The 23,093-nt window shown below is 29.9% G+C and overlaps 4 protein-coding genes across 5 annotated transcripts; 3 read left to right on the top strand and 1 right to left on the bottom strand.

The window, feature by feature from the left end:
* Positions 1 to 46: 46 nt before the first annotated feature.
* LOC112710035 (uncharacterized) lies at positions 47 to 3,920 on the top strand. Of its 2 annotated transcripts, none has more exons than XM_025762109.2 (5): positions 47 to 162; positions 652 to 753; positions 1,113 to 1,406; positions 2,759 to 3,040; positions 3,553 to 3,920. In XM_025762109.2, exons 1-5 carry the CDS (start codon positions 75 to 77, stop codon positions 3,648 to 3,650), a joined length of 864 nt encoding a protein of 287 aa, XP_025617894.1. In that variant the 5' UTR covers positions 47 to 74; the 3' UTR covers positions 3,651 to 3,920. The 2 variants fall into 2 exon arrangements, with proteins under 2 accessions (XP_025617894.1, XP_025617895.1); XM_025762110.2 differs by having other exon boundaries at positions 60 to 162; positions 1,116 to 1,406.
* Positions 3,921 to 4,466: 546 nt separating this feature from the next.
* On the bottom strand, positions 4,467 to 9,648 carry LOC112710033 (anoctamin-like protein At1g73020). Its single transcript, XM_025762103.3, has 16 exons — positions 9,180 to 9,648; positions 8,811 to 8,880; positions 8,612 to 8,727; positions 8,300 to 8,426; positions 8,110 to 8,210; positions 7,933 to 8,024; positions 7,667 to 7,771; positions 7,275 to 7,550; positions 6,973 to 7,105; positions 6,771 to 6,884; positions 6,589 to 6,656; positions 6,361 to 6,491; positions 6,072 to 6,154; positions 5,850 to 5,957; positions 5,124 to 5,282; positions 4,467 to 5,004 (listed from the first exon to the last, which is right to left on the bottom strand). Exons 1-16 carry the CDS (start codon positions 9,348 to 9,350, stop codon positions 4,879 to 4,881), a joined length of 1,980 nt encoding a protein of 659 aa, XP_025617888.1. The 5' UTR covers positions 9,351 to 9,648; the 3' UTR covers positions 4,467 to 4,878.
* Positions 9,649 to 12,662: 3,014 nt separating this feature from the next.
* LOC140172878 (IAA-amino acid hydrolase ILR1-like 4) lies at positions 12,663 to 16,024 on the top strand. Its single transcript, XM_025762106.3, has 5 exons — positions 12,663 to 13,195; positions 13,667 to 13,792; positions 14,331 to 14,645; positions 15,256 to 15,384; positions 15,579 to 16,024. Exons 1-5 carry the CDS (start codon positions 12,842 to 12,844, stop codon positions 15,984 to 15,986), a joined length of 1,332 nt encoding a protein of 443 aa, XP_025617891.1. The 5' UTR covers positions 12,663 to 12,841; the 3' UTR covers positions 15,987 to 16,024.
* Positions 16,025 to 17,633: 1,609 nt separating this feature from the next.
* Positions 17,634 to 22,257, top strand: LOC112710034 (IAA-amino acid hydrolase ILR1-like 4). The gene is made up of 5 exons (XM_025762105.3): positions 17,634 to 18,076; positions 18,488 to 18,613; positions 19,817 to 20,131; positions 20,645 to 20,773; positions 21,676 to 22,257. Exons 1-5 carry the CDS (start codon positions 17,711 to 17,713, stop codon positions 22,081 to 22,083), a joined length of 1,344 nt encoding a protein of 447 aa, XP_025617890.1. The 5' UTR covers positions 17,634 to 17,710; the 3' UTR covers positions 22,084 to 22,257.
* The last annotated feature ends 836 nt before the right edge of the window (positions 22,258 to 23,093 follow it).

The raw sequence follows: 23,093 nt of genomic DNA, 5'->3' as shown, positions 1-23,093 counted from the left end.
TCGATTCTTAACCTTTATATATAATGAGGTATTGAATCACTTCATTATACATACTTTAATTACTTTATTACAAAATGACTGACTCAAAGGCCTATCTTCCCTTCATTCTTTTTGTGTTTCTTCACTTGTGCTCTCATGTATTGACTCGTGAACTATCTGAGAGTGAGTTATTAGTTTTCTCTTTGATTTTTTTTTATCATTTTTTTCTCCACACACACTCTATGTATATTAAACAGTCATATTAGAAAGACGAAAAAAAGCTAAAATTTATCTTATTTAATAATTATTATTATTACAGCAATTAATAAATATTAAGTAAGATAAATTTCGACTAAATTTTTTTAGTTACCAAATATTTTTATATATCAAAATAGTGTAGTGTTAATTAATTATAGTTAACAAGATAAGGCAAGTGTTAGTAACATTATTGTTAGTATATCTCATGAATATTTTATAATAATGTTTCTCCTACATAAGTGGAATCATAGGTGTATTTCGATTATAAAAGTTCTGATATTATATAATAAAAAATTATTTTTAAAAAAATTTAAATTAATAAAAACAGACACATAAATGAATAATTATATTTTTAATAAAAATAACCTGTTTAATTTTATTAATTAATTACTAATATATCATACATGCATGTAGGGGTAAAATACTCTCACAAAGACAAAGGAAACAACTTGATGAAGCATCCAACATTGTTGCATGATATGGAAAGAGGGCAGAGCCATGACCTTGTGGATACTGGTAAAAATGTGACTATCAAATATAATAATATTACGAAAATATTTAATAACAAAAAAAAATAAAAAACAGATAGAATTTATTTTATTTAATATTTATTAATTATTATTAGAATTAATAAATATAAAAATTAATAAATATTAAATAAAATAAATTTGAACTATTTTATTATTTTTTATTAATACTTTTATGCATTTTTTATTATTTGTTAAATCATAAATAATCTGTTTGGTAAATGTTGATAAAATCAGTTGTATCTTTAACTTAGCTTATTTACACTAGAAATGGTTTTTGTCAAGAAAATATTTATTTTACAATCTTAATTAATTTAACACATTGTTTTTTCGTTTATTATGCATTAGAAGATTCAGCAAGTGGCGAAACTGATTACTATCAAAAAGAGAGATCCATGGTATATCCAATGCAAATAAAACCGGTTCAACCAATTCCACCGATGGATCCATATCCAACACCGCCACAACGTCCAAATCCAGAACCGGAGCAAGATTTTCCTCCTCGTCGCCACAATAATATTCATACAACTAATTATTTGATTGGATACTATCAACCTTTTATTACTTCTCCAATGTATTCAACTGAAAGGGATCACCATACTCATTCAAATGTTCATCAGCCATTAAGCTTGGAAGATATTGGTGAGGCATTCTAATAATATATATTTTTTAAGGTGTGATTGCTACAGTGACTAAGGTCGGGTAAACAACTTAATTAAGTTTTTCTGAAAGAATAGTTTAAACAATAATGACTATATTAAAAGTAACTTATAAATAAGTTATTGTGTTTGGATTTTTAGTTCTAAAAATTTTTATTTTATAGAAATATGATAAAAAGTAGCAGTATTATAAGAGAAGTTATTTTTTTTAACTTCTCTCTAAATTTCTAAATAATTTTTTAAAAAACTACAATTTGATTTTAAAAATTGTACCAGACATTAATATTACTGCATTTCATAAATCAAAAACTAAAAAAAATTATTTTTAAAACTTTCTAAACGGGCCTAAGTTTAGTTTCTAATTATTAAAAAAAATTAAATAATTAATATATTTAATTTAAAAATAAAAAATTAATAAATTTTAAATATTTAAAATTTATTATAAAAAATAACTTCAGATAAAAATTCGACATAAAAAAATTGGCTATTATTTAAAATTTATTTTTCATATTTTTTTGTCTCCATCAGCCAATAATATTATCTTCTTTTGCTAACGATTTTATGGGTTGTTTATTATTTAATAAATTATAAATGATCTGTTCGCTAAAAGTTAATTGATAAATATCTTGTTTATACTGGAATAATAGCTACTGGTTTTTGTCAAGAAAATATATTTTTAGAACATTCTGATTATTATGAAGAGAAGTTGCTTAGATTTTTAACAAAACGAACCTTTTAGTACCAAACATTATTATGCACTCTTAAAAAAACTTATTATTTCATATCTTTTATTCTCAATATTTTTTTATTATCCATATTTATGACAATTGAAGCAACTATATATTAAATATGTACTAAAATTAGTTATTAAAATTAATGTATATATTAAAATATAAAATATACATAAAAATAAATTAAATAATACATGAAAATATATATATATAAAAAATAATTAATTTTAATGTACACATAATATTTTTATAATTAAAATTAGTTTGACTTCACATTTTATACATCCAAATAAATCCATTAATTTTTCACTCTCCAAGGCGCAACTAACAAAATTGTCAACTTTAGACAAACTATATTATATAAACCCCCCAAAAATCAACTACAAAAGGTTACCTATATTTACATTTAAAATCAAACTAATATCACATTTATAATCACATTTCACAAAGAATATAATAAAATTAGATTTATATTGATGATCAAAATACGAATAAAAATATCAAAATACATTGGTGTCATTTGTTGTTGTTATGAAAATTTGATTTTACTATAAATGTCTGATTATTTTTTTAATTTATTAACTAGAGTATAAACTTCCAACAGATAATGCAAAGGTTTCTGAGTTATTAGAAGATTCAACAAATAACCAAATTGATTATCATCCGAGTTATCGAAATTTGCCATCAGTAGAAAAGAGAAAACATCCAAATAATCCACATACAAATCCAAGGGTAAAGGAGCAAGATGCACATCCTCGTCACCATATTCATACAACAAACTTGATTGGATACTATCAACCTCTTATTCCTTCTCCAATGTTTTCAACTAAAAGGGATTACCATCCTCATTCAATTTCTCATCAACCATTAAGCATGGAAGATATTGGTGAGACATTCTATTATTTAAAACTCTTTTTTTTACTCTTTCTAACAAGCCCTTTTATTTATTAAAAGTATATATAACTTTATTCTAAAAGCTAACTTAGTTATTTTGACTTAAGTGGTTGTAAGTGAATATTCTTTAGCAATTGGAAATTCAAACATAATAATTCTATTCTAACACTTCTTGAATTGTTATTAAGCAAATAAACTTGTTATAAAATATGATTAAGGATCAAAATGCTAGTAATTTTAAGTAAATGTTATGAGGCATTGAATAAATTTTTATTTGTGTAAATTTTTACAAAATCAATTATTAAATTAGAAGTTTATATCATATATAGATAATTATTAATTTCTATAAAACTTTATGTCAATTGAAAATGATCTAATATACTTTTTATATGCTTAAAAACTAATATATTATATTATGTTTTTAAATTAAAATGTATATTAATAAGAGTGATTCAATGTGAATTGGAGTCTTCTAATTAACTATTAGAATAAATAATATTGTAGAATCAAATAACTTTGAGGATGGACATAAACCAAGGCCTTCAGCTGATATTGATTGGAAGACTTTCATGCATTATTTCCAGCCAAATCTTTTACCATGATACATGGAGAAAATACAGGTTATGCATAAACATAGTTGTGACATTAAATAATTGAATCTATGGAATATACATAGCTATGATGCATGAACCATATGATCGATGGATCGTAATACAAATTATGTATGCCCTTTGTCATAAATTATGTAGTATCGTATGTTCTTTAAAAGCTTGAGATAGTTTGTATGTCTGTTGTTTCAACTATTACTAAAAATGTAACTTTATATTATATTACTGATGGGGGCATTCGATATATTGAAGTATGTTATATAACTATTGCCGATTAAATCATCCGTGCACTGCAAATACTTCATTATTTTAACATTATCACCAACAAAGTCTAGTAATCTTACTATGAGCCAACATAAATTATGAGTAATCTTGACAAGCAATCTGCTACACACCCCTTAGTAAAGGATGTCATACATAATTGAATTTGTTGAAGACATAAATAACACGAGTTGATTTGATTGAAATTCCGGCATTGAAATATAGAATTTTGTCATCAGGATTTTTTATTTAAAGGTTGTGATTTTTTCAAAAATACTCCTAACGTTTAGTTGCACTCAATTTTATCTTTAACATTTTCGATTTGTGTCAAAATTATCCTCAAATTGTTAACTCTGTAAAATATTAAGGACAAAATTGAAAACTTTTAGAAATGAATTTGAGGCAAATAGAAAACGTTAAGAACAAAATTGAATGAAACTAAAATATTTTTGAAAAAACTCGCAAATGTTAGGGACAAAAAGAGCTCTTTACCCTAAATATAATTAGATCACATTCCTTTTTAATCCAAGAAAATCCAAAACAGAAAAAGAAACATGAAAATGAGACTCTACATTTCACTGATATACTTATTAAAAAAAATAAATTCATTCTAATACATGTATTCACAATTATATGTAATGAGCTATATAGTATAAGTAGAATTACCAACACCTAAGGTCTGGAGTTTGAAACTTTATGAATGCAGCTATCCCTGTTGGAAGACTATCTATCAAAGCCAAAAATGCTACCGGCCGGGTTGGGTCTGGATTAGTCGAGGCCGAACCTCAGACACCGGTCGGAAAAAAAAAAGTCTACCTAGCAATTTCTTATCACCACAGTAACAACAAAATCCCTTCCTAACAACATACAACAAAAATAACAAGCCTGGCTTGTGCAATTTTTCACCACCTTGCAGCATTGAAGTGACTTCTAAGATTAAAAAAAAAAACATCATCAAACCTTACTCAATCTTCTTCAGCTCTCTTGTCTTTTCTCCTCCAGAAATGGTCCTCAAGAGCCTCTTAGTATACATGTCTCGTGCTTGCGAACTGTTTTTTGCACGGGCGGCTCTAACCCAAGCTGGTTCCTGTGATGAAAAACAGTGACATAGAGCAACATAATGTGTCATGTCACATGAAACAATTTGAATTGGAAAGTAATGAAATGTAGAATGTTAAAACAATGAGAAGAAATAATGTCCATTACCGCAGGAACCAAACGAGAGAAACCGAACTTAATCAACAATAGAGCATGCTCCATTATCAAAATCACGACGAGTCCTGGCTCGATCTTCCATTTTCCCTCCTCATCGAATAGCCATGCTAGAAGTGCACAATTAGTGCAAATGGACATCAATATGAGAAACTGCAAAACAGAGAAAATCTCTTCTCAGTGTGATATAAAATTAAAAACTAGGTATAATGATTTATAACACGAAGAACAGGGTTTAGAGATGAAATACTCGTTCATGCTAGAACACAATCTGCCTATTTGATATGCAACTTTTATTACTAAAACACCCTCCAACCATTTTTGTTTCTTATTAGTATCTGTAATAACTTCCATGTTCTAATAATATTTTCCTAATATACTTAAAAACTGGATATCGGTAAGTTCCTATCTATCCACTAGTTAAGAAAATGAATCTTCTATATTACTAATTACTTGTTGAACACATGTTGTAATCTATCAGTTGTAGGGGATTGTTGGAGGATGAAACTGGGCACAATAGTAGGATCTGTGGTGTCTTGCAAGTTGCAACCTAAGAGGTTAAGGATTCATATCTCCAAAACAATCTCTTTGCTTGTGCCGCAAGGGAGGGGGATTTGCCCTTCCCAAATGCTACCAAATGGCTTGTGCAATGAGATGCCCTCATGAAGAGGATCATCCGAAATAGTTGGCATTACGATCTAAAGTCAATTAACCAAATACCTGAAAAATGTTAAGCCAGGCTCCTACTGTTGCAGACGCACGAGGGACAGGCCGCTTCATCATTGCTAGTAGCTTCAAAGCATCTGTCCTGATTTCCATAATGTTGTTCTGAATATGTAGGAATTAAGTTGTCAATAACAATGTTTAATAAAAGATAGTTAAACTAAGGGCCATTTAAACGAAAAGAGAATACAAAAGGAAGGCAGACAAAAGCATTTATACCAGAGCAGACATAGCGAATGCAGGTGGGAATGCGCAAGCAAACATCAAAATCATTCCAAACTGCAGTGCCAACTCCAAAAAATCTGCAATCAAACAAGGATGTTCTAGTTAAATCCATTAAACAATGTTACTGTTGTAAACCCAATATATATAGTTATATACACACAAAATGTTTGTCTTGTGATGCTTTTGAGTTCTTACTGGTGCATACATTTGATCATCCAAAATGAAATTAACCAAGAACTACGTATTTATGTGCAATTTGAAAGACTAGTGGATTCAGAAGTACCATCAAATAACCCATCCTCAAGCTCCTCGCCAGTGCTGGCAGTGTAAGAAGCCTTAAGGAATTCTTTCTCTACTCTAGAAGTAAACTGGAATGTTCCAGCTGATCCTTTCTCCTCCTTCTCCTTATTTTGTCTTAACCAATGAACAGTAATTAGCTACTGCACAGTGGCAATCTCATAAACAAAGTAAACCTTGCATGATCCATGTCTAAAGCAACAAAAGCTCTTACCGAACAGCATATTTTTTATAGTTGTAGTTGATATAAGGCAATGACGTTTCTATCAAGTTTTGAACCACCTGAAAAATGTTTTCTTTTGTTCAAATAAGCTAAAATGGAAAACCTCAAACTGAAGTAGGAGAAAAATAGGTAAGCAAGGAGAAGGATAACAAAAGGAAATCATTCTATGGAACCTCAGAAATTAGGAGCCGCTGAATCAGAACTTTGCGAAGAGTACCAAAGTTTCGGTGCAACAACGCGTGATAAAAGATTCCAATGTATGTCTGCATAAAGTACAGACCAAACACCTGCAGAGGAGAGTAATCCCTTAAGTTCCATGTCCAGTAGTACTAAGGAAAGTAAGGCACACGGAACCTTTAAATTTCCCATTTTTACCTTGTAGACCAAGCTATCAGCTCGTGTTTCCGGGTTTTCATTGTGTTCAAACATGATAAGTTTAACAGAAACCTTGCCTCCAAGCTTAGTAATGTACTGAATGGTAGCAAGATAAATAGCAGTGAGCCCAAACCTGAACCGCAGCATTTGACAAGAGAGTCATCTTAGTAGTTATAAGGGAACAACCAAGAATTATTGAAGTAATACAGAACAACTCAAAGAAAGAATTAAGAAGTTGAATAAGAGAATAATAGATTAACACTAAAAAGTAGAAGCGTGAAAAGAACGACCTGGATTCTTACTTAATTATATCTTTATTAAGAACTTCATAAAGATGAGCATATGCCAACTCAAATGGTAACTGGAGGCATATTATGCTGATGATAATGAGTGCATCGTTCCTGATTCGCAAGAGATGATTAAACCACTCATATTTCGTGAACACTTTCTTTCCCTTCACTCTATCAGCCTCGAGTAATTTTATGAGGTCCATTGGGTTCTGTCGGGGTTGAGCATTACCCTTCATGCCAACAACCTTGTATTCTTCATCAACTGCATTTCCATAGGTAATAGGCCACCTGCAACACCAGACCACAGAGAAATGTGTGAAGAATCGCAGAAAGCGAAGGCGTTCATATCAAATTGAATGTGCTGATCCCAAGAGAAGCAAGACATACTATGTAAAAGATATTACCTGGCTAAAAGTGCAGCATTTTTCCGTTTCCAGAACTGAGAAAACATAATAGCCCATAGTATGACCGCAATGAAGAAAGCAGGGAGCACTACTAAATTCGCTGACCTAAATGTAATAAGGAAGTCTGAAGTCATTAATCATTCAAGTATGTGTTTTGTGTCATGTTCAAGTCCAGCAAAATTTTGAAGTTGGTGTGTCCCAATGTCCCTCGCCATGCTGGTGCATCATAACAGAAACTATCAAACCAACTATTCATATTGGCTTACCCATAATCTATGAAGTACACAATAAGCCCAACCACAGCAGGGAAGAGCAGCCACTGTGTATACATTCCAAGAAAAGCAAAATAGATTGCGATCTGCAGTTCATCATTCGAAAATTGGATGAGGAGAATGTAAGTTAATGTTTTCAAAAAATGTTCCAAAGCTCATAATCATGTTCACCTTTGAACCATAATATGCATAAATCTCATCTACTGGCTGAGTTGTGAAGTCCCACCATTGAAGAGCCCAGGTTTTAAGGAGTTTCTTTCTAATCTTGTCATCTATCAGCCAAAAGCAATATATATTAGCCCAAGCTTCAAGTAATGCAAAATCTAAAGTAAAAATTAATGGATATGTAAGTGAAAAACACCATGCAAAGGAAAGATTTGCTTAATAATGATCTCTGATTCCAATTTTGGAAGGAGATGCTCTCCGACTTCCCAACGGATTTCTCTTCTATTGAATTTAAGGATTCTGCTTGATTTGCTGTTGTTTACCTGCATATTCAAGTCACAACAAGGATCGAAACATTGTTCATTATTCATCACAAGAGCGCATTTGCTAATAAGTACAACTAAATAAACAAACAAAAATTTGGTATTAGTTTATAGCTAATGCTGATGCACATTCCTGATTAGGACCATAATCGAAAATTTGATAAACGGCTATGACAAGAACTCACAATTCCGTGCATTAAGTGGCAGTAGCACTGAAAACGTTCGTACCAACTAAAGAGTGAACCATCTGGCTGTTTGACAAAAGCATCAACCTCCACCATATCAAATTGCAAATCCATACCTGCAATTGAACATGAGATGCATTAACATAAACAATGAAGCGCCGCATCATTTCATCATGCTTAGGTTGCAAATTTATTTTACCAATGTGAGTTCTTTTCATGATTCTTAGTTCAGCTGCAGCCCTCCCCAATGTCTCCAAAGGTGCAGCCACCTTAACAAACAACAACTAAGTTTCAAATACTCAAGAACAAGCTTAACTTAGACACAACTGAAAACAAAAATAAGAATCACAAAATTGCTTGTTTGGTAACTGCAAATACAATGCAAAAAGACATAATTCTTTTCTACCTTGTCTCTATCTCACATTATAATGATAGAAATATTTCAAGAGAAATCAATCAATCAATCATATTACCATAACAGAGGACAAAAAAAGAAAATAAAATAATGATATTCTGCCACAGTATATATATGAAGAATTAAGAAATTTGAGGAAGAAATTGTTGTAACCTTGAAGAACTCATCTGAATTGCCAATAACTCTGTCAACAACCAAGCCTGCATTCTTAAGCTCCCTGGCAAAGACATTGCCGCAATCAAAGTCTTCATCTCCTTTAAGAATCGCCTCTCTCTTGGGAATCACCACACAAATCTCAAATACCAGTTCCACATTCTCTTTCATTTTCCAAAACAAGAATTCCCCTCCTTCAACAAGTATTTCCAAGAAGGGATTTAAAAAATAAAGAACGAACCTTTAAATGAATGTGAAACTCAAAAGGCGAGGCATTCTAAGAAAGTGATAGAATAAAATAATAATAAAATGGAAATAGAAAGAGAGAGATGAAAGAAGAAGGGAAAGTGAAATGAGAATTGGAAGGGAATGTAGTTGTGTCATAGAATGGAACGGCCATTCGGCAGAACGGAAGGGTGTTCTTGTCATTTTCCACGTATAGATATACATAGTACATGCTATCTTTGGCGGTTTCTTTCTATTTCACTATCCCTATATTTCCTTCCTCAATTCAGTTTCTACTTCATTGCACTCTCTAAGAGGTTTTGTACCATTTCACTTGTCATGTGGCAAATTAATAATACACTTAAATTTTAAGGGGGTTTTTAAATAAATGAAAAATATTCATATTTATTTACCATTTCAGATCATATCATAAATGCATAATACAAATATTTACCGTTTACTTAATATTTTTTAACTTTGCAGACACATCATTTTCCAGCCAATGTCTACAAAATATAAAATATATATATTGTTTATAATTCCGCAATAGTACCAGCAAAATTAGAGTAGCAGAAAATAATTCAGTTTATTAATATTTATGTTTTAAAGTTAATGGAGAGTAAATAAATTATTAAATTATTTTTTATTAATTTTAAAATATAAATATTAATAAAAAATATTTATATTTAAATTTAAATAAAATATTAAAAAATTTAAAACAAATAAAAATAAATTCAAATTTTATATTTTAGTTCAAATATACAAAAATTTGAGTTTTTACAAATTTATAAATTAAAAAAATTAAATTCATTAAAAATTATCTTTTGACTCTTTAGCATCTAAAAAATTATTATTGAAACTTTTAGTGTTAAAAAATTAATATAAAGATTTACAATGTCCTATAACAAAATTATTTTTTAAGTATTGAACTTAAAAAGTATTTGTTTTTATTGATGTAGTAATATATAATAAGTTATTTACATAAAAAAATTTGCATTTTTTAATTGGATTAAATATAAATTTTTTTAGGTTATTACTATATTAAAACAAAACTTTATTTTTATTTATTAAAATTGAATTTTTAAATATAAAAATTTAGATTTAACTTTTTTTCCTTTGATCAATATTGTTAATGTGTCACAATATGAATAAAATAAAATAAAAACTCTTATTTATTTTTAGAAATCAAAAGATTCTCATTTCATTTCCTTAGTCTACATCACATTTCAAATTTATTTTTAACTATGAGACTAATAGACACTAATCAATATGGTAGCGTTTGTTTTCAGAGGCAGGATACGGAGATATAGACAACATTTGTTTAAAAAGTGTTTGGAAGTAGAGACATGGACAATGTACATATTGTCTCTGAAAGATAATGATGGACACGGAATTTGGAAGAGTGGACACGGACAATTTTATAAATTTTGTTTTCTTTTTTTTTATTATTACCCTTTCTTATTTTTCCTATTGCGTTGTTCAGAGATATTTTTTTCTTCCTGTTCTTTCTCTATCTCTTTCTTTTTCAGGCTCCTTTCTGTAGAATTTTTTATTGGGAGTAGATAATTCTTTTCTTTTTATCGTTTTACTTCAATACCATTTTAACTTTATATTATATTTACTTCAAAAAAAATTTTATATTATATTATTTGATTTGTAATAAAAATAATAACAAAAATAATTAATCTTAAAACTTTTAAAAGATAAATATTATCAAAAGTAAAATTGATCTTTTAAAATACTAAAAAATAATTTATAAATTGTAATTGATTTTATATAATTTAAAGAAAAATCAGTTTTTTATAAAAAAAATTATTAGATAAAAAAAGTTAGTTTTTTTTAATAAAAGTAAATTTTTTAATGCAAAAACTAATTGTTTTTTCATGTAAAAATAGATTTTTTAAAATTAATTTTTTATTTAAAATTAATTTGGCTTATTAACTTAAACAAATATTTTTATTAATCAAACTCAAATTTTTTTGTTAATCTTAACCATATGTATTCTTACATATTAATAATAAATTTTAAAATAAAATAATTATATTTATAAATTTTATTTTAATATAAATACTAATATATTTTTTTATTAAAATTTTTTGCCTCTTCAAATATTTTTTTCAAGTTTCGTATGTATTCCTACATACTCTCATTTTTTATTAAATTAATTTGTATTGATGTAAAAAATTTGGAATCACGGTGCTATTTTAGTTATTTTATATAATATTTTAGTCTTGTCCATGTGTATCCAAACATAATACTAGACATTACATTAGTGTCTTATCCATGGTATCCAAACACAATGCACAAAAGATAATTTTTAAGTGTCTTCCTCCTATTGTCTCCGTTTCAGTGTCATGTTCTATCCTGTCTCTAAAAACAAACGCAGCCTATGTAAATTACTGTAATTAGGTGATTATTCGTAATATTTTTATAATAGTTAAAAAATATTAGATAATTTTATATATTTAATTAATTTATTTAACATAATACATGTTTATGTATTTATTATTTTTGCATAAAAATATCTTTATATGGATAATTATTCTCTAATTAATTTGTTTTTCTTTAAATTATTGCTAGCATGTAAAATAATAATTACGACGATAAAAAAAATCTTTAATCTTATAAATCAATGATTTTAAATATTGATCCTAACAGTAAAATACAAAATAAAAAATATATATATTTTGTATAAAGCTGCAAAATATATTTTTCTTGTTATTCATTTTCAAGTGGAATTTAATTTGTATACACAGTACTTAAATCATTAGAATATAGCATAGGAAGCAGTTGTCTAAGATCTATGTTATTTTAATTAAAATCAGTTACTAATATATAATATATATTTAAATATAAATATATTTTAAAAATAATTAAATAAACAACCATAATAGATATATAACAAAATTTACTATTAAAATTAATTATTAATATAAAATATACACTAAAAATAAATTAATAACTAAATTTAATATAAAAAATATTTTTATTAAATAATATATTTTTATATACAAATATATTGTTAACTAATTTTAATATATAAATAATATTTTTTATTTTTTTTCTTCTAATAATATACCAAATCGAGTTTCAAAGTATCAATCAGTCACTTTGATTCTTTCTTATATTTTTTATTAGTTAACATTCGTCAATAATAGACATTCATAAATAAGTATACATAATTAATTTTCTAAGTTGTTTTCTTTAATGTTTATTTTAGATGGCCATTTAATTAGTTGATACATATACATAGTAGTTGATAATTATTGGTAGTAGAAACTTTGCCACGTGTCATGTAGTGATAGGGAAGCCGTCCTGGTTTCATTTCCGTTTCACTTTTGTGCTCTCTCTCTCTCTCTCTCTCTCTCTCTCTCTCTCTCTCTGTGTGTGACACGCACATTCCCTACAACTTGGTTGGAGTAGATACCATCATACCAATGGCTTCCTTCACTTTGTTCCATCTCTTCATTGCCATCATCCTCCATGTCTTTCTTGCCGCAACACCCATCTTCTCATCATTATCAACATCAACAATCCCCACCAGGTTTCTCGATTTTGCCAAAAAGCCTGAAACTTTCGATTGGATGGTGAACATCAGAAGGAAGATTCACCAGTACCCAGAATTGCTATATGAGGAATTTAAGACCAGTGACCTCATAAGAATAGAGTTGGACAAATTGGGAATTTCATACAAGCATCAAGTTGCTGGAACTGGAGTTATTGGATACATTGGAACTGGAAAACCTCCTTTTGTTGCTCTAAGAGCTGATATGGATGCTCTTCCTATGCAGGTCATATTACATGAATTCCATACTCTATATCTAAATATTCTTTACTTATCACATGCTTCATATCAGGCCTTTAACTTTTGAATCCTGATACTCTAGTACAATGTCTATTGATTCATGTAGTTGACCCTATTTCATAAAATTAGGTTGTTATTGTTGTTACAAGTTTAAAAGCAATTTTATCATGTCATGAAACCACTTATTCCAAAAATTTAACGGATAGAAAAAAACAATATTAATGGTTATATCTTTTAATACTCCCCTCAATTAAGAGCCTTTTTGGATTTGCTTGATTTTTGTATAGTGCTTTGATACCATGTCATGAAACCACTCATCTCAAAAGCTTAATCTGATGGGAGAAGTCAACATTAATAGTTAAATCTCTAACATGTCATTCTTCAATTTTTGCATTTTCATTGATTTTTTTCCTTTTTTTAATATACGCTATTGAATTATTGCTGTATGTAACCTTAGGAAATGGTGGAATGGGAGCACAAGAGTAAAGTACCAGGGAAGATGCATGCTTGTGGTCATGATGCTCATGTTACTATGGTTCTTGGTGCTGCTAACATTCTCAAACAGCATGAAAAAGAGATACAAGTTTGTTTTCTTATAGTTCCCTTTTTCTTTCTGCATAATGTTATGTTCTTTTTTTATTATACTTATGTGTTTTTAGTTTTATAATTCTCATCATATTAAGATCAATGATGGCTTAAACTGTTCAACATATGGGATTGATGCCAAATTGTTTCCAAATCCATTTTTCCTACAGCTGTAATTTGTAAAATATGATATTTATCATGTGCCATACATCTTAAATTGAAGAAATTATTAGCTGTTCATGGAATGGAACACTTAGGTAGTTAAGTGGATCATGTTAATGGCATTGATAGAGTAACATTTAAGCTAAACATACAAGATTATGGTAGGTCTTAGCTAAAATGTGACACCTAATACTTTCTCCTTAAATCATGAAAGAATTAATTGTTGGTGCTTTTTCTTAGAATATAGGAGAATAGAGAAAAGAAAACAAACAGATGAAGAAGTTCTTACTGAAGCATCATCCATCTCTCCCTGCTATTATCTTCTAAATTGTTAATAGATCTTCGATGGACTAATTATTTCGTTGCGCAAACAGGGAACTGTTGTACTTGTTTTCCAACCAGCAGAGGAAGGAGGTGCAGGGGCTAAAAAGGTTATAGAAGCCGGAGCTTTAAAAGATGTAGGTGCTATCTTTGGATTGCATGTTGCCCCTAATATTCGTGTAGGCGAAGTAGGCTCAAGGTCTGGTACATTAATGGCAGCAAGTGGTTTCTTTGAAGCAACAATAAATGGAAAGGGGGGTCATGCAGCTATTCCTCAACATTCTATAGACCCTATATTGGCAGCTTCTAATGTGATTGTTAGCTTACAACACCTTGTATCTCGTGAATCCGATCCTCTGGATTCCCAGGTAATTTCAGTTGATTTCTTCATTTTCTCTTCCCATGATTCTCTTGTTTGCAATTGTTTCTGTGAAAAGTAGTTAGCCTCTCTTCTACATGCTGAATTGTGCTGTATATATGCATCAGAATGAACAATAGAAAATGATGGCAAGGCCTGAGATAGCAACCTAATTTGTTTAGCTATTTTTCAGCTTTCATAATGTGTTATGCACATAAACTTCAGAAATACCAGTTTGGAACAACATAATTTGAGATCTTAGTTTGTGGAACTGCTCCTAAATTGCCAGTCAAACCATTCAATATGTTGTTGTTGTTGTTAAGAGAATATTAAATAGTACATAAAGAACTGAAATGATTCGTTGTATATACTGCACTCACTAGTGTCTCACTCCACAAGATAGTTGAATGCCTTTCCTTCCTCACTCCCTCCCTTTTACTTCATTCCACTAACAAAGGAAACCTTGAAACAACGGTTAAGTTGTCTCTGTGTGACTTCAAGCTCAAGATAACATGTTCAAGCCATGTTGGATCTAGTGAAAGACTTGTTTCCTTAAGGGTTATTCTTGTGTATGGAGACCATAACTCTTTTTCATACTAATGTAAAGCATGCCCCTGTAGGTTGTGACAGTTGCAAAATTCCAAGGAGGTGATGCATTCAATGTTATTCCAGATTCTGTCACAATTGGTGGCACCTTCCGAGCTTTCTCAAAAGAAAGTTTCTTGCAACTGAGACAGCGCATTGAGCAGGTATGCTATGTAGCAGAATAAATTAATTTTTATGTGCTAAACATTAACTAAAATTAATGCTCTATACTTTTGTTACATACATCATAACCTCAGTAAAACGTGGAAAGGTGCTGATTTTTTTTTTCTGGTGTATGATTAATTTTGTTCTCTGGTTTTTTGTTTATGCTTTCTGCTTCTTCATGAATCATATGCAGGTTATTGTAGCGCAGGCCGCAGTGCAGCGGTGCAACGCAACAGTGAACTTCCTAGAGGGAGAGAAACCTTTCTATCCTGCTACCATAAATGATGGGAAACTACACAAGCATTTTCAAACTGTGGCAGGGACTTTGCTGGGTACAAATAAAGTTATTGAGGTTCCACCAATGATGGGAGCTGAAGACTTTTCATTCTATCAAGAGGTTATACCTGGCTACTTCTTTTGGCTTGGAATGCAGAATGCATCAAATGAAAGGCTTCACTCATTACATTCACCTTTTTTCACAGTCAATGAAGATGCACTTCCTTATGGTGCTGCACTTCATGCATCACTAGCTGCTACTTACCTTCTAAAACATCAGAATGTTGTGCCATTTGTAGAAGCCATGTATAATGATGAATTGTAATTACTTCTCCAAGTAAATAGTCAAATTGATTTCCGAAATATCACTCATTTTTTAAAGTAGTCTTTAAAAGATTCTTTTAATTAAATCCGTCCTTCAAAAATTTTAAGTTAATCATTTTAGTCCTTTCATCACTTTTGTTATTAACGGCGTCAAAATTTGTTAATGTGACACGTTATGTGACACCACCACACACATCTAGTAGTCCTAATTGACGGCTAACATGATAAGTTTAGGAAATTAGATCAAATTAACCCCAAATTGAGAAATTTCAATGTCTCAAGTTCTCCCCTAAATTAAGTTTTGATTTTTTTTTGTGTGGCTAAATTAGGTTTTGATTTGATCTAATTTCATAAACATATCATGCCAATAGTCAATTAAGACTCTTATTTGTGTGTTGTAATATCACTTAACGTGTCAAATTAATAAATTTTGGCGCTGTCAACAAAAAAATGACAGAAAAACTAACGCGACTAATTTAAAATATTTAAAAGATGAATTTAATTAAAAAAATCTTTTAAAAACTAATTTAGAGAATGAATGGATAAATTTGACCATTTACCCTTACTTCTGCCCAATAAAATGATGAACTATAATAACACTCATCATCATAGAAGCCAATATTGGCTTAATTCTTGGGGCATAACCTGATATTTGATGTTGTAATAATTGTATTAGTTTAGTTGAACAATATACATATCTAGATTTTTGTCCATAAAAGTAATTTTGTCTGACACAAACTTATAAATAGGAGAAGATTATATTATATGATATACAAAAGAAATTTATACATTATATTGCACTCTACTATACTATTATGTTGTTGAATTCTTCACTGGACCTTATAATTTAAACCACTGAATTATAATGAACACGGTTGAATATAGTTGTTAGATATAGTTATAAACATAGCATTCTTGAAAGTAAAATGATGTGAAATCCATATATTCTCTGACTTGTTGCTTTTAGTTTTCTCAAGACACCTTCTGAAAAAGTATTCTTTTGTTTTAAATAGTATCTATCAATATAAATTTTGGGAGTCAATTACCATTTTAGTTTCAAAAGATCTTTGATAAAACGTTTCCAAAAGAAATTATATTTTAACCTTCTAAAAATAATTTCAGTTTAATTAAATGTATTCAAGATAAAAACACATATTCGAAAAAAAAAACTCTAGAAATAAAATTTTGAAAAATGATTTTTGCAAACTTGTCTAGTTAAATGAGATTTTTCCATTTTCCTGCTGAGTGATTTTTTTCAATTATTTTTAAATAAATAGAAAAAATTTCAAATATATTGAAAGAAATTCAGTATCAAATTTTTTCCTTTTTGCATAAACTTCATAAATAATTCTTCAAATATTTCAACAAAAAATGGATCAAATACATGAGCTATTTATCACTAATAAAAAAAAGCACATTATGTCAAACTAAAATAATCTTTTAAAAATCAAAGTATCATTTTTTAAGGTAATTTTATCATTTTATCAAAAATTAAATCTTTTCTAGAGCAAAAATGTAGTTTAATACTTTAATATGAACAAAAACATTCTCATGTTCGCCAATTAAATATGGCTCAAATGACATAGTTTTTCTATATTCATCTAGAGATTACAAATAATCAAATTTGAATCTACCTATCTTTGAAAAAAAAAAAAAATCCCATTTTCACTTTTGCTATCTCACTCTCACTTCCACTCCCACTCAGTAGACACTAAGAGAGTGCCAATGGCTTCCTTCACTTTGTTCTTTCTCTCCATCACCATCATCCTCCATGTCTTTGTTGCCGCAACACCCTCCTCCTCCTCAGCTTCAGAACAACTCTCATCATCAACACTCCCCACCAGGTTTCTCGATTTTGCCAAAAAGCCTGAAACTTTCGATTGGATGGTGAATATCAGAAGGAAGATTCATGAGTACCCAGAATTGCAATATGAGGAATTTAAGACGAGTGAGGTCATAACAGAAGAGTTGGACAAATTGGGAATTTCATATAAGCATCCAGTTGCTGAAACCGGTGTTATTGGATACATTGGAACTCGAAAACCTCCTTTTGTTGCTTTAAGAGCTGATATTGATGCTCTTCCTATGCAGGTTACATTACATTCATATTGATTCAAAATATGTTCTTTACTTATATTACTGTAGTGATTTATTCTCATATTCTTCATGTTAAGCAGTGAAATGAAGTATAGTAATCATAGAGGGTTCTATTCTATCTTGGGTTATTGTTGTTAGAATTTAAAATAATAGTTATTTAGGATTATTGTTGTTAGAACAATAGAAGTTAGAATAATAATGTTTTTTATACATATTTTTTATGCTATTGACACTATTTCTTCTATGTTACACTTGCGGTATATAGCCGGTCCCAAGCCCGGATAAAGGAGGAGGGTTGTGTTAGGTTTTCGGCAACCAACATAAAAATATAGTCGAACCCCCATGACACTATTTCTTCTATGTCTATGTCATTGACTTGTTGACTGTTGGTGTATGTAACCTTAGGAAATGGTGGAGTGGGAGCACAAGAGTAAAGTGCCTGGAAAGATGCATGCTTGTGGCCATGATGCTCACACTGCTATGGTTCTTGGTGCTGCAAAGATTCTCAAACAGCATGAAAAAGAGATACAGGTTTGTTTCTTTATATTGGATTTATTAATTTCATTTTCCTTTTTGGCATAATGCTATATTGCTATGTTCTTCCTTGGCTTATCCTTTTCCAAGGTTGGTTAAAAATCAATTAACTTTGTTATGCATTGATTACAATATAAGTTTGAAATTTTTTCTATTAGTAGATTCCTTAACTGCTTATCAGAACTCTTTTGTTTTCCTTTAATGATTATGTGTTAGTTTTATTTTTGTACTTCTGGTTGTGTCAAAATCAATTATGGCTTCTGTTTCTGGTTTCTAGCATATGGAATTGATGCCAAATTATGATTAATTAGACTATTTAGACCCACGTGATGTGGATAGCTAAACAAATTAGACTATATGCATAGATTTGTATAATAATGAAGGTCTAATATTTTAAAAGGTCCTACCTTGTTTGGAGATTGACTAGAAAATATGTTAAATTGATGTTTGAATGAACATGTAATTTTTTCATTTTTTATTTATAAAATTCACTATTTGGTTATTGTAATTATGTTTTTTTATGCAAAGAATATTTTATTATGTTAATGACTTCAATTTAACATCACCAACATAAAACACAGCAATAGATAGAGGTATAATTAAATTGACAATTTAAGAAAGGTGTAGTAGCTAAGGTTTCAAGTTTTCAAGAATGCCACAAGTTTTCTTGATGCACCTACATGCAAAATAGCACCAACATAAGCAAATTCATATATTGGAACAGAGAAGACAAGGGCATGATGAGAACATATTTTCTTCTTTCTTTGAGTTGATTATTGACATCTAAAAATTGCTGACATGCACAATTAGAAAGAGTAATATGACATAAGCTCATTTTATAATAACTTGGTATCAACTTTTATATAATACAAATAGGTTCTGAAAATTTTGAAAAAGTTAAGTTTACTATGCAGGGATTGCATTATAAGTTTAATTCCATGCTACCAGCATTTGTAAATTATAATATCTATCATCTGCCATACATCTTAAATCATGTTAAAGTATTCATTTCTTTGTATTTGCTCTTAGAACATAATCTAGAAGAAGGGAGAAAAAGGAAAAACAAAAGGGAAAAAAGTTTGTCATCTTTACATTCTACTACTGTGATGAGTGTCACCCATATCTGCTACTATTTTCTGAATTCGTATTGTTTTGTAATTTGGACCTTTTGATGGACTCATTATTTTGTTTTCTACACAGGGAACTGTTGTTCTTGTTTTCCAACCAGCAGAGGAAGGAGGTGCAGGTGCTAAAAGGATCATAGAAGCTGGAGCTTTAGAAAATGTTTCTGCCATCTTTGGATTGCATGTGATGCCTAACTATCGTGTAGGTGAAGTCGCCTCAAGGTCTGGTGCAATAATGGCAGCAAGTGGCCGATTTCAAGCGACGATTAGCGGAAAGGGGGGTCATGCAGCTATTCCTCAACATTCTATAGACCCTATATTGGCTGCTGCTAATGTGATTGTTAGCTTACAGCACCTTGTATCTCGTGAATCCGATCCTCTTGATTCCCAGGTAAGTCAGTTGTTTTCTTCATTTTCCCCTGCATATTGCCCTTAGATTGAAGTTTTTGATCCTAGTTTTTCACTATAAATAATATGTTCTTTACATTTTGCCAGTCAAATAATCCACTGTCTCCTTGTTAAAATGGATCGGAAAAAATTAGAGAAAAGATAAAGAACTAGAATACTTACCGGTTTACCCTGTTTCGATCCTGATCGAGCAAGCAGAGAACCACATAATTTACTACTTCTCTTTTACCAGTCCTGCTAAATAAATGTCTAGATCACAAAGATGATGGATAGATCTTTTAGGCGAAGATTTAATGGCAATGTCAACGGAAAAATGAGATAGAGCAAGACAAATCTAGATCTTTTGGAAGTTTGCATTCACTTCTGCTCATAAACTCTTATTTTCCAGAGTGATGATTAGTGATTGTTGGATACATTAGTTTTATTTCCTGAAAGGTTTTTCTTGTGTATGACAACCTTGCTCTTTGTCTTACTGATATAAAGCATCTCCCCATAGGTTGTGACGGTTGCGAAATTCCAAGGAGGCGATGCATTCAACGTTATCCCAGATTCTGTCACTATTGGGGGCACCTTCCGAACTTTCTCAAAAGAAAGTTTCAAGCAGCTGAAACAGCGCATTGAGCAGGTATGTCATGTCAAAGAATAAATCATTTATATGCATGACATTATCCAATGTTAATGATCACTATTTTTGTTACATACATCATAATCTCTCTACTGTAACATTCATGCAATAACAAACAGTCAAGAACCATATAAATGCTGCACAAGCTTTATATATGTAGTTGTCATACAAAACAATAGTCAACTTCACTGCAAATAGATACATAAACTACACAAATTTTGGGGGATTATGCTAATATCCATTAGGGGGTCTTTGATCATTTGTTAGAATAATATGGGTTGAGTGGTTTCTCTAATACCCTATCTATATTGTAATTCTGTGCAATAATCAACAAACACTGATATTCTGATACCATTCCCATCATGCTGATTTCTGTGTGGTAGGTTTCATTTCTTCATAGTGTATGGATGCATAATTCCTGGCTCACTAAAATCTCGTAAACTGCGTTACAAGTCCCACATCTCTCAAAAATATAGTCTCTAGGTAGTTTATAGGTTTAATTACTCTGTTGATCCCTACAGTCTTACCAAATTTTCAATTAGGTCCCTATATTTTTTTTCTTTTTAATTGGGTCCCTACACTGCTTTTAATTTTGTAATTATGCATTTTCATACCGAAAACGTTAAAATTAACCGAATATTTCTCCCAAAATGCATGCGGTCAAAGATCTAGTTAGGTTTTTAGTTATGAATACCTTCAATTTACGAAGAAATATTCAGTTAATTTTAACGTTTTTTGTATGAAAATGCATGATTACAAAATTAAAAGCAGTGTAAGGACCCAATTGAAAGGAAAAAAAATATAGAGACCTAATTGAGACCAACAGAGTAATTAAACCTAGTTTATAAGTATGAGGCAATCTTCAACTCTTGAGCTAAGACCGATTCGTGAATCATATGCAGGTTATTGTAGGGCAAGCTGCAGTACAGAGGTGCAACGCAACAGTCGACTTCTTTCAGGAAAAGAAACCTTTCTATCCTGCTGTTATAAACGACGGCGGATTGCATAAACATTTCCAAAATGTTGCAGGGAGTTTGCTTGGAACCAATAAAGTTATGGAAATGCCACCAGTGATGGCAGCAGAAGACTTTGCATTCTATCAAGAGGTTATACCTGGCTACTTCTTTTTTCTTGGAATGCAGAATGATTCAAGTGAAAGGCTTCCATTAATACATTCACCATATTTCACAGTCAATGAAGATGCACTTCCTTATGGTGCTTCCCTTCATGCATCATTGGCTGCTACTTACCTTCTAAAACATCACCATGATGTAACCATTGTAGAGGGCAAAAATCATGATGAATTATAGCTACTTCCCCACATAAACTGATAAAAAGCCAATATTGGCTTCATTCTTGAGCACAACCTAACATGTGATGTTGTAATAATTGTATTGCTCTATACTTTTAAATTGTAAGAACTTGTTTGAAAAATTATAAAGACTAACAGTAAATTTATTGGGGTAGAAACAATGCCAAAAAAATTATGAGTTATAAATTTATAATATTTTATATTGAAATGATTTTTTATATTATTCTATAGATATAAAATTGTTATTTGATATGTATCATGAAATCTTATAATCGCTTTCAAGTAATAGTGAAGTAATTGTCAATAAGTTGTAGCTCATGTGGCATTTGTCTTTCTTCTCCGCATAGAGATTTTGGGTTTGAATCTCTAATGACGTAACTAAAAATAAACAAATAGCGAACAAATTATTCACATCGAATTTGACCAAAAAAAAAAAAAAGAAAACTATTATAATGGAGAAGAAACGTTTTGTTCTCTATGATGTTACAACTTACAAGTACATTATTCATAGATAAAATTGGAAATAACTAGAGTGAGACCCGCACAATACGCGAAGAGATAGATTATTTATACTATATAGTATATTTTAATAAATGTTATATTAAAAATATTTTAGAGAACATATTATAAATAGATTTTGAATTTATTTATTTTTAAAAGATATAGGTTATTTATATTAGAGTTATACAAAACTGTATTTTTTTTTCATTTTTCGATTTACATTAATGGCTACACTACTTTGTCTTTTTTGCTATTTTTTTGTTTGTAAATAATGAAAAAAATAAATGAATGAGAATAAAAAATATATAAAAATGTTATATTAAATTTAAGAAATTTTTGACAATTAGTATAAGAGATTAAGAAATGAAGAGTAGTAAGAGTCTTAATATGTATAAATTGTAGAATTTGAATATTTGTAATTGAAATTTTTTATAATTATTATTATTATGACACTTTTAATGTATGTTTATTGCATTTAATTAGTACTTGATGTTTCAATTGAATAAT

This window comes from Arachis hypogaea, chromosome 9, assembly GCF_003086295.3.
Source record: "Arachis hypogaea cultivar Tifrunner chromosome 9, arahy.Tifrunner.gnm2.J5K5, whole genome shotgun sequence".
NCBI lineage: Eukaryota > Viridiplantae > Streptophyta > Magnoliopsida > Fabales > Fabaceae > Arachis > Arachis hypogaea.
The sequence above is the reverse complement of the archived record's forward strand: the minus strand, read 5'-3'. Positions and strand labels throughout refer to the sequence as shown.

What these genes read in the sequence shown, in the direction of transcription:
- LOC112710035 (XM_025762109.2), top strand. Translation starts at nt 75, where the DNA reads ATGACTGACTCAAAGGCCTATCTTCCCTTCATTCTTTTTGTGTTTCTT. An exon ending in GACTCGTGAACTATCTGAGA is followed by an intron (nt 163 to 651) that starts GTGAGTTATTAG and finishes ACATGCATGTAG; the next exon opens with GGGTAAAATACTCTCACAAA. An exon ending in ATTAAGCTTGGAAGATATTG is followed by an intron (nt 1,407 to 2,758) that starts GTGAGGCATTCT and finishes AACTTCCAACAG; the next exon opens with ATAATGCAAAGGTTTCTGAG.
- LOC112710033 (XM_025762103.3), bottom strand. Translation starts at nt 9,350, where the DNA reads ATGAAAGAGAATGTGGAACTGGTATTTGAGATTTGTGTGGTGATTCCC. An exon ending in GCCACTTAATGCACGGAATT is followed by an intron (nt 8,427 to 8,611) that starts GTGAGTTCTTGT and finishes TTGAATATGCAG; the next exon opens with GTAAACAACAGCAAATCAAG. An exon ending in AGCGGCTCCTAATTTCTGAG is followed by an intron (nt 6,657 to 6,770) that starts GTTCCATAGAAT and finishes AACATTTTTCAG; the next exon opens with GTGGTTCAAAACTTGATAGA.
- LOC140172878 (XM_025762106.3), top strand. Translation starts at nt 12,842, where the DNA reads ATGGCTTCCTTCACTTTGTTCCATCTCTTCATTGCCATCATCCTCCAT. An exon ending in CCGATCCTCTGGATTCCCAG is followed by an intron (nt 14,646 to 15,255) that starts GTAATTTCAGTT and finishes ATGCCCCTGTAG; the next exon opens with GTTGTGACAGTTGCAAAATT. An exon ending in TGAGACAGCGCATTGAGCAG is followed by an intron (nt 15,385 to 15,578) that starts GTATGCTATGTA and finishes AATCATATGCAG; the next exon opens with GTTATTGTAGCGCAGGCCGC.
- LOC112710034 (XM_025762105.3), top strand. Translation starts at nt 17,711, where the DNA reads ATGGCTTCCTTCACTTTGTTCTTTCTCTCCATCACCATCATCCTCCAT. An exon ending in TTGATGCTCTTCCTATGCAG is followed by an intron (nt 18,077 to 18,487) that starts GTTACATTACAT and finishes ATGTAACCTTAG; the next exon opens with GAAATGGTGGAGTGGGAGCA. An exon ending in TGAAACAGCGCATTGAGCAG is followed by an intron (nt 20,774 to 21,675) that starts GTATGTCATGTC and finishes AATCATATGCAG; the next exon opens with GTTATTGTAGGGCAAGCTGC.